We start from the raw sequence: 16732 nt of genomic DNA, 5'->3' as shown, positions 1-16732 counted from the left end.
TGCTGTGGTGGGGTGTGACGTGACAGAACGGTGAAGTGTTAAGAGGAATTGGGGTTGAATGTCCTCTGTACAGCGAATGGAGTAGAAGTAGAAGCAGAACCGTGAGGCGTGGGCCTTTTATTTCTACTGGACGTCGTGGCGGATCATACAGTGTGAACACCTTGCCTGTTCAAAGTGGAGCACCAAATGGGCCTAGTGCGCAGTGGACCCACGTACCCTGCAGCGGCCCTGATGCGACCTTCACCAATGTAAGACCACGTGTGCCTTGCTGCCCTCGCCCGCTGCATAGCCTATCCTATCTACGTATACTACTATTCATCTTCTGACCGGGGTCCTCCCTCTATACTACCTGCTTGCCCTTCCATTCATTCCGCCCTCCCGACCCAGTTGCGGCTAGCCTATAGCGCTACCCATCTCCAATGCATATCATTAATCTCTAAAGCCGTCCTAGATTTACCAGCCTCACCTGAAGCGCGTGCCAGCCTTTCCAGAGGCCAGGTGTCCCATCAAATGATATTCTCAGGCGTTCACCTTATTTGCGGGTCGCTTAACCATTTCTAATCAACATCGGCAAATGGGGTCCATCCTTCGTACTTGTCCCCATGCTCGGCCCGCATCAACACGGCTACCATTACGAGAGCCTCGACGGCCTGATGATGTGCTCAAGAGGAGCCGATAGCTATTAAAAGCAAATTGTTTCGTAAAAAGACACGTGGAGCCTGCTCTCAGATAAGAGCAACGTATGCCATTGAGACTGGTACTTAGCGCCTTCAAAAGCCATCTTCTTGAACAAACCCAATTGCACTTCTTGAGCCAAGGCCTTGTCTAGTCGTGGCATAAGTACGCGTCTGTCAGAATCCATTGGATAAGCAGACACCGCCTTTGGTGATCTTCAATATCTCGGCCTTGTTTTCTTATTCAAACAAAGGTACATTCGGGTCCCCATGTTGACAGTGTGGTCGACGGTGTAGGTCTGCACAGTGCGAAAAAGAATTCGCGGTGACAGGCGTTGCAATACGCGACGGACTATGCTGTGGGGATTCAGCCTTCAAACAAACCGCAATACCGGTATGAGGGTGGTCACGAACCATAATGTTTTCTTACGCTACACGAGCGTCGCCTGTCAGATCTAACTCTGGCGTTACTAGAGGCATGTCACTTGTAGTACTAACTATCAGTTTCACAAGCGCATGGACTTTATTGCCCAGTTACGGTATAATGGGGCCAGCCAAAAAAAAGTTGCGTTACTTAACATTGTGGGAACACCAACCCCCAATCCCCAAAAATAGTGATTTCTTCTCCTCATCCTCTCCATTTCCCCATTTCCCCATTTCCTCATTTCCCCTTCCCCATAGCCATCCGCTTTGTCATATAAAATTATGGGAGAATATCCGCCCTGCCGTAGCGCAATACAATGACGTTCCTTACTTACCTTCATACCGACCAGATTATTAGTCGTAAGATTCGCCGCGGAGGAGCCCCGCCCGGCTTGCCCAAACCGTTCACCCCGCAATCGCACATAATACACGTAGTCCGTCTGGCCTTTTGTTCAGCGGCACGTGTGTCATGACCAATGGACGCCAAATCAAGTTTCCACCGGATAAATGGGCAGAACTGCCGTTATCGACCTCTACAACCTGCGCTCATTGGCTACGACTCACGCATAGCTCCATCTTGATGCTTTGATTTGTAAACTATAAGACGGTTGAACTTCTTCCTACTTTGGAAGTTGTTTTCCACTTCTATCTTGTAGTTGAGCTATCTCGTGTTTCACCACAAATACCAATATCAGTTATCAAAAGAGCGAGATCAAAGTGAAAAAAAATATGGCAGACGTAGAAGAGCAGTACAAGCTTTCGCAGGATCAAATTGATTTCTTTATGGAAAATGGCTGGCTCAAGTTGAGCAACTGCTTCACGCGAGAACAGGCCGATAAACTGCAAGAAACCCTTTGGACGAGGCTAGGCATGGATCCAAACGACATGTCAACATGGTGAGTTGCTATTTTGATTGGAAAACATTGCCTCATCCTGCTTCTCTCGCAGTATCTCGGCCATGATTTATACTACAAGTTTACATCTTTGCAAGATACCATCCCACCATACCCTCCCAAAGTCCCCCCCAACTAACCCCAACCCACCAGGCACACCGAACGCACAAACATGCCCTTCTTCCACGAATTCCCCGTCTCCACCTTCGCCCCGAAAGCCTGGGCCGGCATCTGCAACCTCCTCGGCGGCTCTGCGCGCGTCGACTCCAACGCCTCCACCTGGAAAGACGGCTTCATCGTCAATCTCGGCACACCTTCCGGCCACAACTCCGTCGTGCGCCCCCAAGACCTGCCGCAATGGCACGTCGACGGCGACTTCTTCGTGCACTACCTCGACAGCCCGGAACAAGCTCTCCTCGTCATCCCCTTGTGGACGGACATCGTGCCCGGTGGCGGCGGCACGTATATCTGTCCCGCCGCCATCCCGCACGTAGCGCGGCATTTGTACGAGAACCCAGAGGGCGTGAGTCCGCGCATGACGCCTCGGGAGCAGAATCCCGACTTCGTCGAGGAAAAAGGGTTGCAGTGGTTTAACAATCTCGCTGCTAGCATGCCGGATGATGCGTTTGTAGAAGCTACGGGCGTGGTCGGCGATGTGTACCTGTTGCATCCGCTTATGCTGCATGCGGCGTCCAACAACCAGCTGCGGAACGTGAGGGTTATTACCAATCCGCCGGTTAGCGTTAAAGAGCCGTTTGTGTTTGATCGCCCCGATGGAGATTATAGTGTGGTTGAGAGGAAGACGATGAAGGCGTTGGGCAAGGAGCGGCTCGAGGGGTTCAAGATTACGGGGCCGAGACAGATGGTTGTGCCGGAGAGAGTGCGGATTCAGGAGGAGATGAAGAAGAAGGAGGAGGAGAGGTTGAGGAAGTTGAAGGAGAGTGCGGGGTTGGATGGGGGGAAGGAGGAGGTGAAACAGGTTGCTACTGCGGCTTAAACAATGGAAATCGTTTTCAAGGTAGTAGATGTGATTTGAGTATTATATTTACATTATTTCTTCGTTTATAATTGTATTTGCTACAAGTAAGCTCGCGTTTCTCATCCCTGCATAGGTATATTATCATAATGTTTAGTTTCCAGTCCACCAAACATAATTATTGGTTTCCTCTGGAGTGTCATAGATGAGCTTGCTGCTCGAGTTCTCTGGCCTCTCAGGGAAGACGTTGAAGTCAATATCCCAGACCTTGAGGTCCTGGGCCTTAACGGTGGAGCCCTCCTCGGCCCAGATGCCGAATCCAGTGCTGTCAGTGCGGGCAGGGTAGATACGAGTTGTGAGCCAGAAGCGGTCGTTCACGTGGACCTCGACCAGGGAGCCATCAACAAAGATGTCCATGTGCAGAGACTCGGTGGTGCCGTTGGCAAAAGTGTACGGGTAGAAGTAGCCGAGCATGGTGTAGTTGGCAAACTCGACAATCGTAGACGAGTGCGAACGGTCGACGTTGATGGTGTAGTTCTCAGGGCTGTACCACACAACGGTCTGCTCCTCGTGGTTGGGCGACTGCGCAATAACGACACCAGCAGGGCCAGTGAAGTCTGAAAGGGTAACCTGGAGATGCATATGGCTGGTACCATTGCCGGAAACGTCTCCGCTAGCGCAACCATCCTTGCCGTTAATGACTTGAGGCTCAGAGCCATTGTGGAGAGCTTCGATAATCTCGGGCAGAGGGCGTGCACCGAGAGTGTATCCCGTAAAAGTACCGTTGCCGTGCTCGACAACACGAGTGTTGCCCTTGGTAGTCAACTGCGAGTCGTTGTTGACCAGGTGGCTGGTCTTGATGACGTACATTTCCCGAGGAATAGCCATAGCGCCTTGGTACCCTGTCTGAGTAATGGCAAAGTTGTTGTTCTCCTCGTTAGCCCAGCCCCACTGGATGCGTCGGTTGTTCTTCGAGTCCACGAAGCTGGTTACAGCGTAAAGCAGTCCGGAGTCGATCGCACCACCAGCAAGCGGAGTGAATTCAACCGAGCCATTTTCACGCTTGTTGACTTGTCCCTCATTCCAGAGACCCCATTGCGCACGAGGGTGCCAGGTAAGGTTTCCACCCTCTGTGCCCATGAGAACGTAGTAGTGAACATCGTCATCCTCGTCGTTCAGAGAGAAAAAGTTTGATCTGCCACAATCAGCTTTGAGTCCACAATATTCCCGCAGTCAATACTTACACCTCAAAGTTGAAACCATATGTTCCAGTCTCAAGCAGAGAACCAAGAGTCTCGTTTCTCTTTGGCTCCCAGAGAGCACCCAAGAAAGTCCAGTCAGTCAAGTTGTTTGCAGGGGCACTGTAGAAGGGAATGCGACCACCGCCATTCTCTCCCTTGATGCCAGAACCCATGGCCATGTACCAGTGTGGCTCCTCATGTCCAAGGAGAGCATCCATTTCTGGCCAAGGCTGGTGCAAGTCAGTAGATGTTGTATGAATAGTTCAATTGGCAAAACCATACCTCGACAAAGGGATCACGCCATCCGGTAATGTTCCAGCCCTCTGGCGGGTGGGACAAGATGGGGTTTCCAGCATACTGCTCCCAAGTCTCACCACCATCCTTGGAGATGGCAATGCTCTGTGTCTCAGTTCCGGGAATATAAGGTATAGCCCAGTTGGTAGGCAAATGCTGCACCGAAGTGTAGAAATTGATCAGCGTACCGTCCTGCTCACCCTGGAGGTTGTACGGTTGGCCGCTGCCGGAAAAGATGCCCAAACCGTAGTAGCTCGAGTTCCGGGAATCGGGGTTGGGTCCAGTGCCGAGAGACTGAGCTTGGTCATTTTCCCAGCCTCCAACATCGGTCCACGTGATCATATCCTTGGAGGTAGCATGACCCCAGGAGATATTGCCCCAGTTTACATGGTTGGGGTGCCACTGATAATGCAAATGGTACGTTTTTGTCGTAGGATCGTACAGCATACCGCATGGGTCATTTAGCCATCCAGCGGGGCCACTGAAATGGTAGGTCGGGCGCCATCTTGTGAAGAGGGTGTTGTTACCCAAACCCTGGATAATGTCTGCAGTCAGCACAGCGGGCAATTCCTGTGCACCGACGGCAGACAGGGTGCCGAGGGCAAGACTCAGAAGAGGGGAAGAGCGAAACATCGTGCTCAGAGATGGATGATGTCGACACTGTAGATAGTTAGTCGCTTCGTATATAAAAGCTCTGCCTCATAGCTTTGTTCCTGGTATCTGTTTTTCGAACAGAAGATATGCAGAGGGAGTTTGAATCGCACTTTGGAGGCAATGGGAACATACCGGGATAATGGGCTGGCCGTTCGATACCGAAACTTCACAGCAGGAATGCAGACCCTTATATACATATTTGTTCCTGGCGGACTAAGATTCCCCACTTGCCTGACCTGGTATACGATCATACTAGTGAGATCCAAGGCCATCTCGTCGTCGCTCAGACAGTCTTGGTGCGTTCACGTTTTGGGGCTACGAGTCAATAGTCTTGGTTGGGCAGATACTATGGGGACCGGGATGCAGTCGTTAGCCTGGCGAGATCCCCGCATAGTTGCCATGCTTGAGCCCCATATTTCTCCACATGTGGTAGAACGCGGCCGTATTGCCGAACTTTGTTCGGGCGACATAGTGACGGCATCATGTATTTTCCTTTCTCGCAGCGGCACAATATACCGCAACGAACCTCAAGATCTGGGTATCTTCCCGATTGTCCTTGCGATGCCTGGATTTAGTCCATAATGAAGAAAAGTTTTCTTCAAGCCACAGCGTAGCGTAGGGTTTAAATGACCGAGAACGGACCTTGGAAAGTGTGGAGTCCTTTGCGACCGAGTATCCTCCCGAGATCCAGGTTGCGAGGCGGACGCAGCCCAGATGGCGCAACGGTGCCAGTAAAAAAGCAGGGAAATGCTCGCATTTTGTGGAGATAGCTTGCGGAGGTGCAGCCGCCTCACAGGAACGATCGTGGGGAGGGACGGGTTGCTTCATTGGAATGCCCGAACCGTGTGCTATTGGTCTAGTGCAGTACCGGATGACATTCGACGGCTATGCCGAATTGGTGCGCGAGATAATGCAAGAGAACATCCATGAGAACATCAATGAGCAGCAGAAACATGGTATCATGAACAGTGCTCAGCGCCGTATTTACACATGTGACATATGTTTATACGTAGGCCCAGAGGCTGTATAGCCGAGAGAGAGAGAGATGGGCCAATGCTACGGGCTAGCGGCGGACCAACGTCATCGCCGACGCGGCCAATCACGAAAGTTCCCACTCCGACCACGTTTCCTTCACCAATGTAAGCATCGCCGCAACGCGACACCATCACCACTTCGTGTATGGGACTTCTCAACTCTCAGATGAGGGCACGCAGACTTTGCTAGTTTTTCGATCGCCTCCATACAACACGATGGGCCGACTGAAGCTCTACGTTACGGTAAAAACGCCTCCCCCTCACTAACAGTACATGCCAATGCTCACACGCCCAGGGCTCGGCCGTTATGGCCAACATCGTGCTTATGCGCGCATACTATGAGCGCCCAAACTTCTATTCGGCCGCCGTCTACATTTCTCAGAGCACCGGCTCTTTGATGTTCTTGGTCAATCTGATGCTCATTGTGGCTGCGAGCGTTGGCTATGGATTACAGCGGCTTTTCTACGGACCTCTACGGCCCATCGAGACGGAGCAGCTGTACGATAAAGCATGGTTTGCTGTCAGTGAGACACTGTTGGCTATGACAATTTTCAGAGACGATATCGGTATCTGGTTCTTCACAATGTTCCTCTGTTTGCTTGCGGGCAAGGTTTGGCAGTGGATTGGAGAGGGGCGAGTCGAGTTCCTGGAGCAACAACCGCCAGCGAACCCAAGGCTCTTCCATACTCGTTTGATGAGCTCCCTGTTGCTCTCGGTCGGTTTTGACATATTCATGATGCAATACTGCATCGACTCAATCCTCTCAGAGGCCCGACCTGGCGTCATGGTCATGTTTGGTTTCGAATACGTCCTCCTAGCTATCGCATCGATATCGACCTTGCTGCGATACTCACTCTCACTCGTCGAACTGTTCATGACACAGCGCCAGGAAAGGGCACGCGAGGAAGCCCGCAGGATCGCTAGCGAGCTAGCACGTCAACAAGCTGCAGCTGGTGGAACTGAAGCACCCGTCGAGGTGGATGATGATGACGACGAGGGTGATGTGCCCGGATGGGAAGAAAAGGGCCGCTGGGTCTTCTACCTGGATTTAGCGACAGACTTTGTGAAGTCCGTTGTATACATGGGCTTCTTCATCATTCTCATGACATTCTACGGCATTCCCATTCACATCATGAGGGACTTGTTCATGTCCCTTCGGTCTCTGATCAAGAGAATTAACGATTTCGTCCAGTACAGAAACGCAACTCGCGACATGAACACACGGTACCCCGATGCGACAGCCGAAGAACTCGAGCGAGAGAATACGTGCATTGTTTGCCGCGAAGAGATGCGACCGTGGAATCAGCCTGGTGCGCATGGTGCGCACCAGGGCCGTAGGATGGATGAGCGACAGCGCGCAAAGAAACTTCCATGCGGCCACATCTTACACTTTAGCTGTCTGCGTAGTTGGCTTGAGAGGCAGCAAGTATGTCCAACATGCCGCAGACCCGTCCTCACTTCGGCAGCCACTTCCAACACTCAACGCAACAACCAGGCCAACCAGGGGCAACCAGGCCAACAGAACCTACCAAATCGCGAGGTGTTGCAGGCAATGTTTGGGGGAAATGCGCAGCAAGGCGGCTTTGGAGGACACCAAGGTGGTGCTGGAGGGCAACAAGGCCAGGGTCAGCCAGCAGCACCCCAGAATGGTAGACCAGCAAACGGGCCTGCAGGCAACATGCGCGTGTTCAACTTGGGCCCACTCAGGATAGCCCTCGGGAATATTCGGGTGCCACCAGGGCAACATGACAATGCTGCTGTGCAAAATGCAATTCAGCAGATGCGACAGCAGGCTGCAGCAAACAACACGGCACAGAACCCAGGTCAGCAAAATGTGCCTTTGGGTCAACCGACCTTTGGGCAAGACATGAGTGCGAACTTTCCCACTGGGCCGATACCAGGAGCTGTTCCGCTGCACCCTTCGGATATTCAATCGGACATTTTACGCCTGCAACACAACATCATTGAATCGATGCGACATCTCAACGCGCAACACGAGCAACTTGAGGTTATTCACCGGCTTCTTGACGAACTGAACCGACTACAGCAAGCATCTGGGGTGACGGGGGCAACCGGTCAAGAATTGCCACCTATTGCGCCGTTGAACGGGCTCAACATGAACACGATCGTACCACAAGCCTATTTCGCTAGGGGACCGGTTTTGCGACAGGGCGATGCAGGTGTGCCAGAGGGTCTGACGTTGCCGGAAGGGTGGACGCTGAGGCCGATGGCACTAGCGCCACGGCCCGGACATGAAGGTGGCACAATAGCAGCAGCAGCAGCATCACCACATACAGAACCGTCAGGCCAAGACGGGGCTCCGGTGGCAGAGCAGATGCAGTCAGCGCCGGCAACAGCAGAGTCTGGAGCAGATGCATCCTTGGGTGGCAATGCGACGTCTCTGGGTGCAGCAGGAGCATCGGCGGTGAGGACGAGCACTTCTCAGCAAGCATCTCACTCTTCACCGAAGGCTGCGGAGCCTAGCAGTCTTGAGTCTAGCTGGAGTTTCGGCAACGTGGGGGAGAGGACGGAAGCCGAAGGGTCGAGCTCTGCGGTTGGAGCCAGCAGTTCAGAAGGGCAGGCGACGACGCGGAGAAGGGTGACTGTGGAGGATGGTGAAGACAGCGAGCAGTGAGGGGTAGAGTGCAGGCAGGTAGGTAGGGCGATCAAGGACGTGTACTGTGTATTGCATAGCGAGGCGTTTTGGGAGTGTACTGTATGCGTAGTGGGTTTGGCGAAGGGGAGAGAGTGCCTGTTGCTCAGCAGAGCACGACAGGGCCCCCCCCTGCGAATGACACTTCATCTCTCTTGGCAACGGAGGCCCACCGCATGTCTCGACTGTGTTTTCATCTATTGTTGCGAGAATGAGGCAATGGCGGGCCAGCAACGAGGACAGGACGAGGGCTGCTGCACCCCACACGCAGCCTCGAATGTTACCACGGCAGGAACCCACTCAGGGCCACGACACAGCGGCCGGGCGTTTCATGCAGGTGGTGTTGATGTTTACTTTGTTGTTCCCATGTCGACGCACGTGTAGACGAGCGGTCTCGACGTCTCGAGTCGGCTCCGAGGCCAGGGCCCACTAAAGCCCACCGATGCGGCTAGCGCGACTTGGGCGGCCAATCAGCGGCGCGCATCCATGGGGGGGCCAGCACACCCAGCACACCCAGCGGCTACCAGCAGCACTCGGCTCGAAAACGGCGGCGCTGGCGGTGCGCAGGCAGTCAATGTCGCCCAGTAACAGACGCAGGAACGCTGAAGCTGGTGCACACCCACGAGCAGCCAGGCGTCGGTGCAGCGCATGGGTCGGGCGGCCAGCGGGATAAAGCAACGAGCCCCCGTCGCTGGGCGGCCATGTTGACGGCGACTTGACTCGACTCGACAAGACTTAACACAACTTGAGGCTAACCTGGGTGATCTGGCTTGCAGACTTGCAGATGACTCTTCATTCACCCTCGCTAATGGATGCTTAGACCGCACTTTGTTTTCCTCTAGAATATTGTATACCTATCGTGCGTTTCCCTCTCTTTCTCTTCAGTTCCACTCTGCATTGCATTCGCACCTTTGCTGGTTTTGGTCGTCTGCATTCTGCCCATGGCCATCAAGTTAGACAGCGTAGGTACGCGAGCTACGCCTAGGCCCGACGAGGCCGAGGTATCAAGCTGCGTAGCCGGTATCATAGAAGCCTTCACAAATGGATTCAACATCTTCAAGCGGCTGCGCGAACGAAGAAAAAAGCGCAAGTCCTCGCGCAAGGACAGCGACACGTCCGACGCGACCAGCTCGGCTGAGCATCAGCTCTCCAAGAGCTTACGCAGAGGGCCCATTGAAGTGGCGGAGAAGTATCTTGAATGCTACCAAAGCAACATCGGCGCGCGTTTTGCAAAGGGCGATGGTGAGTACTACTGCTACTATTACTACAACACCAACCACTAAAAAATAAAATAAAACAATGGCATTGTACATTATGCTAACAGTCAGACAGCCATTGCACACGCAGCCCTTGCAGAGACATTGATCAAATTAAACACTGGCCTCGTTGCCATCATTGCATCCTTTCTCGATCATGAGCACAAAAACGGAAAGAGCCACCTAGACCTAGACTACAAGTCGCTGACCCACCTTTCCGACGCCTCCCGCCGCGAGGCTCTGCTCAGCCTAACCCAACTCTACCTGCGACTAAGCCAGGCCCACGCCCAGCTCCACAGAATTGCTGCTGCTGTCTGTCTACGCTGTGGAACTACTAAACACCATGACTGCTCCTCACGCAGCACAAGCCCCGAGAAGGAGAGGAAGAAGCGGTCAAGCTCTTCAGTTACCCGCACACGCTCTCTCGGCCCAGTAGTCACCCGCATGCCCATCAGACAAGGGCGCACCAGCCATCCTCACCTTGCTGTCGTGAGGCCAAAGGCAAGTCGTAAGGCTACTTCATCAAGCAACAGCTCTAGTGCGGTCAAGTCAACTTCCAGCTCATCCCGCACTACGTCACCCATGTCCTCTCCCCAGCCAAAGAAACTCCAAATGGCTTCGCCTGAGCTAAAGAAGGCCCAGACAGCACCCCAATTGCCTCTGTATGTGCCTGTCGATCCTCTGGAGCTTCAGACCACTGGTGTCTTCAAGGGCACGCTCGGCAGTGCTCCAACAAAGACGAGCCGTGTCAAACAACGCGTTGATTCCTTCCAAGATCCACGTGAGCCATGGCCTCAGGAACATCTCCCCCACACCATCACCAAATCCCCTTCGCCAAAGCCAGTCCCAGTATCGAAGCCTGCCGTAGCACCAAAGCCCGCTCCACCCCCAAAGCGTTCTCCAACCCCGAAACATGTTCACGAGCCTACCCCCAAACTACCAACATTCTCCTCTGCGCCCCGCCGGTCTGCCACTCCTACTCCTACTCCTACTCCCTCGGCGCCATCCAAGCCTGCTATTCCATCCAAGCCAGAGTACCTATCTCCACCACCACTACTTGACCATGCCCCCGCAACCATCCACTTCAGACGCCGCATGGAAAAGAACACACCCTCCTGCTACACCTTTGCTTCCGACAGCACAAAGATGGGAGAGATTCCCCAGCGGAAATGGTCTAGCCCCTTTGATTTTGAAAAGGCAGAACGTCTCAATGCCGAAGCTGCCCTCACCGGTTACCCCAATCCACTGCTCAGTGCTGACAAAACCGAGAAGAGGAAGAAGCGCTTCGGCTTCATGCGTCGTGGCGACGCCTAAACAAAACAACCTTTTGAGAGCTTGTTGATCGAGCCGCCTCTAATTGGTTGCTTGTATAACAACGATTCTTCTTCTTGTTACATTATTCGTTTTACATTTTTCTTTTTCTCACTTTACTTTTTCATCCATCTTCTTCATCGGCGTTTGGTTGGCTTTTGGATCTCTTCTCTCAATCTCTTTTGGCATCTTGCCTCGCATCTCTCCATTGCTGTTTTTTTTCTCTCTCCTCTCTCCACCATCTGGCCGTTGGAGGCCCGGTAATGACGCTTTTACGATTCTCACGATAACGAACTTGACGAAGGTTATGTCCTTTTCCTTGTGTTTGTTGTCGATTTTCCATATACCCATCTGTATACCCATGATCCTTTTTTGGATTTCTCTCGCGAGTTACTTACATAATAATGGCTTTTCGGTATATATCGGGTATTAGGAAACTTAATTAGAATTCTACCTTTTTGGCGATGGTCGCCTACATATAATCTACACTTTCCAAACTTTGAATATGTGATTGCTGTGGTTGGTCGTTTTGGGACTCAATTTCAGTACTGGCTTGTGAGCCATTTGTTTATCTTCTGCCCAGGCATACCATTGATTTGCCATATCACATAAGGCTAAGACTAGCATTTTATTTCCCGAGTGTGTCAGATCAGTAATCGTAGTATTCTCACCTGTGTATGCTGATGTAAACATGAGCAACCAACATGTGTGGCACATTGAGCATACCGTTTAGGGCTACTCGGTTAACGACTCCAAATATGGCTGCACCCATGATTAGATGAAAGAAGACCTAGCATTCTATTGGCAGATTCACTCGTATTCCCGGACGCCGTCGTTCACCGGACGCTCTACTGCCTGTTTCCTGGCGCTCGGCAAAGGTACGTCATGGGAACAGGTTCTAGACGCCTTGACCAAGCGCCAGCTGCTGAACCTCGCCGACACGTGGCATCGGTAGCCGAGGCTTTAGAACTAGATGTGCGCCACTGAACAAAGCAAGTTTACCAAGGTTTCGCGGTGAGCTTGAATGAGGCTGAGAGGTGTCGTGTGGGCTGCAGCACCTAGGCGGGAACAGCCGCGCTAGTGGCCCCAACTGGACTAGTTTCTTTTTCTCGATTCTCCCCTTACAACCAAACATTCTGAAGCATCGTTCATCCAATCACCTCCATCCCTTTGCTTGACCCAGAATTATCCACAATGCCTGGAGCACACAATGCTACGAGAAAACGCAAAGCTGAGTCTGGCGAGCGGCAAGCTGGAGGCAATAAACGAGCTAAGGTATGTGTCTTTTTTTTCTTTTTTCGTAAGACGGCGATATGTATGTCTGTCTTTGCAGCCTTGGCCTCACGATACCATTTTCGTTCTGCAGCTGCAGCTTGTTTCACAGAACCTACCTGACTTTAGTTGCTAGGGTAGGAAAAGTTGGGAGATGCCCAGGAGGGACATGTCAAATCGTGCCATACAAGCTGGTGATGCTGGGATATGGGCCACGTGCTCTATGAAGAAGGAAGCCAAATCCGTGGCCGATCTACGAGATCTATTCCAAGAAGTGAGCCATTGCTTAATGCATCAGCAACCGCGCATTGGAGTGTCGGAGGTGCTGACAGGCGCTGACAGTACGCTACCAAACTATATGGGACGACTGAATCTAGTGAAACAGCTGCAGACGACGATTCTGATTCGGAGGGAGGAGACATCGAGGCTCAGATCCAAAAAGAGCTTGCCGACATTCGCAGTCCAACTACAAAGCCACTGTTTACATCGGTCAAGCTTGACACTCAATGCTGTAAGACTACAGTAACATACTCTCTTACCTGTACTGACCTTACAAGTGGTATTTTTCAGGATTCGATCGCCATTGGAACCTGTGTCTTTTGTCCACAAAATCTGCCAAGATATTGCAGATGGCGCTCAGCCAAGAAATTTGAGCTACGTGAAGCGACTAACACCTATTACTGCAACCGAGAAAGCCACTCCCCAGGGTCTCGAGAGTGTTGCGAAACAAGTTTTGGCGCCTCACTTCCATGGACCGGGTCAAGTGGGTAAAAAGGTTAGCTTGGCCTATTGGCGTCGAATGATGCAGCATTTCTATACGAAGCTTCTCGCTAATGTAGGGTAATCCCAGTTCGCTATACGGCCATCAATACGCAACAACAAGGAGTTCCTGAGAGAAGATGTTATCAAAACAATTGCAGCTACAGTAGGCCCTGGCCACAAGGTCGATCTGAAGGGGTATGATTTGCTCATCATCGTGGAGATTTACCAGGTACGAGATTGCTGCGTGGGGCTAGTAAGGCTTTGACAGCTGCTTACTCGTGACAGAACGTCATTGGCATGAGCGTAGTAGGGCCCGATTTTGAGAAACTCAAGCGCTTCAATATCGAGGAGCTACGCCAGCCGATATCGTCTACTGCCCCAGAGACCACAAAGGACAGCAGCAAGACCACTGAAAGTAAAGAAGATGAGTGATCAGATAGATATCAATTGGCATGTTCTATGGGTTGTCACTCTCAGGCCAAGACGCTAGCGCATCAATGTCCACAAACAACAAATCCTCCGACTGTGGCTATTGTGGCTTGGAGGTGCAGTAGCACATGTGAAACACCGGAAGGCCTTGTAAGACTATGGGAGGAGCATAGCTGCTATGTAAGTGCTGACTCCACGCGTCAGCTCTTTGTTGCGACTCGTCTCCGACATATCGGATTCACACATCAGCTTCACGGATGAGTTTGGGACTCACCACGCCAATGACGGAAGTGTGTCCGGTAGTCAAGGATGGTTGAAGGGCTCTACCCTGATGCAAAAGCCGCCACGTCAATGTTGACTCTGTATCAATGGTTGACACCACGCTGATCGTAATACCTTCCCCTGATAACCTACAAGATACTCAAAAATCCATCGATTGAATCTCCAATTTCGTCAGCACGTACTAAGCGGCATTAATGACTTATGCGCCTCTGTCCTTTGGTACTCATGACAAATTCTGGATTCCGATAGGCGATCTACCTATCTAGAAGCTAACCGTATTTAGTCAACATTGACGAACGCTCCTTGCGCCACACCAGCATCTAAACGAACGCCTCTCGCGTCCTTGTTCATCCTGATATTCGCATATGCTAGTTTAGGCACTAGTAGAACGGTAATTGCATAACGGGTGCCGTACACGTATGAGTGGCCCATAGGGCTTTTCAGCCCAGGAGCATGTAGCTGAAAGCATGGACAACATGGCTTACACACGTGCTCAACTTTACCATGTGCTGATGTATATTTGCGAGAGCATAGGCGAATACGGCCAGTTTTAGGACTAGATTCTCCTGCAGTGAGTGGTTTTTATTACACTCGATGTTGCTCGGGTTCGTCTAGTAATGCTCTTATTTCCGATCCTTCACCGGACAGCAATCGGGCATCGATTACCATCAGTCTAAAAAAGGTAAGGCACAGATGATGCTACAGACACGAATCATTCACTTTGCTCGGGCCGGTCCATGGCATGGGGCAGCTAGAAGCGCTTGGAGCATCTGTGGTGTGAAATGGCGCTACACCTCCCGCCTGAACCTAGTACATGGGTAGTGAGCGGCTGATGATACATAATGCATCACCCCCCCGCGATATGCTGTCATTTACAGTCCCCCCAATATGAGCCGTGGCACTTATGCTGTGAAGCCTGTTCGGTCCTCTACATCTACATCTTCATCTTCGACATCGTCTTCGACTTCATCTCTATCGAGAGCGTCTATCCAGACTACCGTCACTACAGTCGACACTTCCAGCATACAAAGACTGATTCGAACAGTATATCGATCTTCGAAAATCACAGTTCAACAGGTGGAAGTTATCCAAGGCTATCTTGGGCAGATTTACGTCACTAGACTTGCAGATGGCAGCAGTCTCGTGCTCAAGTGCCCACCAGCACACAATGTTCGACTGCTCCGCCACGAGAAACACATACTGGATACCGAACGCAAGACACTCGAGATGATCCGCGAATACACCCGAATACCCGTGCCACAACTCATCACATTCGACACCCACAGCTCAACCCTCGGGCGACCCTTCCTCCTCATGAGCCACATACCGGGCCGACGACTCTCAGAACTCGCCCCATATCTGACGCCCAGCGAACGCAATGCAATCGACCACACGCTGGGCATGCACATAGGCTCGCTGACGGCACTATCAGCCCCCCAGTTTGGGCTGGCCCACCGCGTCTTCGCCAAGAAAGGCAGTACCACCTGGCGCGAAGCGTTCCTCGGACTGCTCGAGTCGATGCTGCGTGACGCAGAAGACATGCTGGTCAACCTGCATTCGGAGAGCATCCGCTACTGGATCGGCAAGCACGCGCACCATTTGGATAAAGTGACGGAGCCGCGCCTCGTCGCGCCCAATGCGTGCAATGCCGACAATGTTTTGCTTGACGAGCACACCAAGCATGTGGTTGGCCTGGTCGGCTTCTCGAATATCATTTGGGGCGATCCACTTATGAGCGGCGGTATGGCGGACGCTAGTGAGGCGTTTTTGACGGGCCTGGGTGAGTGTGCGCCGAGGACAACGACAACGACGACGATAGGGTCTTCTTCTTCTGCACAAGTCAGGATTATGATGTGAGTTTTCTTTCTCTCTCTCTCTTTCTCTCTTCTTTTTTTTTCCAATTTCTTTCCGTACAGTAAAAACCTATACGCCCCCCTGGGGTTCGGTGTTTTTTTTTATACCCCAAACTCCCATTTCCACCACTTCCAACTCCAAGTTTCCAGTTCCAAACTGACAGAGGTGGAAAATTAGATACAGGATCTACAGGGCTACGCTGCGGCTCGTGGCACACCACTATCGGCTGCATGATGGTACTGACGAGCTTGATGCACGCCGCGAGTTGAGCGCTGCGCTCAACTTGCTTGCGGCCGTTTGATATGATTGTGGGATTTACGAATCAAGACAAAAGGTCAATGCTCCTCCATGGGGCGGGTAAGACGCAAGAGACGAGAAGGGCGGCAGAAGAGAGGGACTGGGGGAGGAGTGGTGTGTGTCTGTGTGCTTTGACGTAGCGTTGCATATTCGATGTAATTTTCAATTGGCGTTTCATCAGGCGAGTCAGCCGCTGGCATGGTCATGCGTGAGTGTGTGTTTAGGGAATCGGGCGTTTTTTATTCTCTTGCTCTCTCTCTCTCTCTCTTTCTTAGACTGGTCGGAGAGGGGCTGGGTTGCTATGAACTTTCATTGCTAGGATAGATGGGTCTGGGCGTTTTTCAGGGCGTATGTATGGGGGGTTGATGAAAAGAGAGTCTTGTTTTTTAGTTTGTACGCGATATGCAGCTATTGTGTGTGTGTACCT

General features: G+C 52.0%; 7 protein-coding genes across 7 annotated transcripts; 6 read left to right on the top strand and 1 right to left on the bottom strand.

Moving 5' to 3' along the window:
- Positions 1-1826: 1826 nt before the first annotated feature.
- COCMIDRAFT_22673 (uncharacterized protein) lies at positions 1827-2987 on the top strand (the record flags this gene model as incomplete). The annotated part of the gene is made up of 2 exons (XM_007685546.1): positions 1827-1993; positions 2144-2987. The coding sequence occupies 2 exons, from the start codon at positions 1827-1829 to the stop codon at positions 2985-2987; spliced, it is 1011 nt and encodes a 336-aa protein (XP_007683736.1).
- Positions 2988-3119: 132 nt separating this feature from the next.
- Positions 3120-5134, bottom strand: COCMIDRAFT_32912 (glycoside hydrolase family 32 protein; the record flags this gene model as incomplete). The annotated part of the gene is made up of 3 exons (XM_007685569.1): positions 3120-4161; positions 4211-4437; positions 4490-5134. 3 exons carry the CDS (start codon positions 5132-5134, stop codon positions 3120-3122), a joined length of 1914 nt encoding a protein of 637 aa, XP_007683759.1.
- Positions 5135-5902: 768 nt separating this feature from the next.
- On the top strand, positions 5903-6085 carry COCMIDRAFT_83874 (uncharacterized protein; the record flags this gene model as incomplete). The annotated part of the gene is made up of 1 exon (XM_007685600.1): positions 5903-6085. The coding sequence occupies one exon, from the start codon at positions 5903-5905 to the stop codon at positions 6083-6085; it is 183 nt and encodes a 60-aa protein (XP_007683790.1).
- Positions 6086-6496: 411 nt separating this feature from the next.
- COCMIDRAFT_22671 (uncharacterized protein) lies at positions 6497-8824 on the top strand (the record flags this gene model as incomplete). The annotated part of the gene is made up of 1 exon (XM_007685545.1): positions 6497-8824. The coding sequence occupies one exon, from the start codon at positions 6497-6499 to the stop codon at positions 8822-8824; it is 2328 nt and encodes a 775-aa protein (XP_007683735.1).
- Positions 8825-9783: 959 nt separating this feature from the next.
- COCMIDRAFT_83783 (uncharacterized protein) lies at positions 9784-11412 on the top strand (the record flags this gene model as incomplete). The annotated part of the gene is made up of 3 exons (XM_007685599.1): positions 9784-10084; positions 10175-10941; positions 10975-11412. 3 exons carry the CDS (start codon positions 9784-9786, stop codon positions 11410-11412), a joined length of 1506 nt encoding a protein of 501 aa, XP_007683789.1.
- A 1191-nt stretch (positions 11413-12603) lies between these two features.
- Positions 12604-13875, top strand: COCMIDRAFT_83839 (uncharacterized protein; the record flags this gene model as incomplete). The annotated part of the gene is made up of 6 exons (XM_007685598.1): positions 12604-12684; positions 12818-12955; positions 13024-13192; positions 13239-13456; positions 13532-13672; positions 13729-13875. The coding sequence occupies 6 exons, from the start codon at positions 12604-12606 to the stop codon at positions 13873-13875; spliced, it is 894 nt and encodes a 297-aa protein (XP_007683788.1).
- A 1167-nt stretch (positions 13876-15042) lies between these two features.
- COCMIDRAFT_84007 (uncharacterized protein) lies at positions 15043-16309 on the top strand (the record flags this gene model as incomplete). The annotated part of the gene is made up of 2 exons (XM_007685597.1): positions 15043-16007; positions 16186-16309. The coding sequence occupies 2 exons, from the start codon at positions 15043-15045 to the stop codon at positions 16307-16309; spliced, it is 1089 nt and encodes a 362-aa protein (XP_007683787.1).
- Positions 16310-16732: the final 423 nt, after the last annotated feature.

Source organism: Bipolaris oryzae, assembly GCF_000523455.1.
Source record: "Bipolaris oryzae ATCC 44560 unplaced genomic scaffold scaffold_11, whole genome shotgun sequence".
In the NCBI taxonomy this organism is placed as follows: Eukaryota; Fungi; Ascomycota; class Dothideomycetes; order Pleosporales; family Pleosporaceae; genus Bipolaris; species Bipolaris oryzae.
This window is presented reverse-complemented; position numbering and strand designations above follow the sequence as displayed.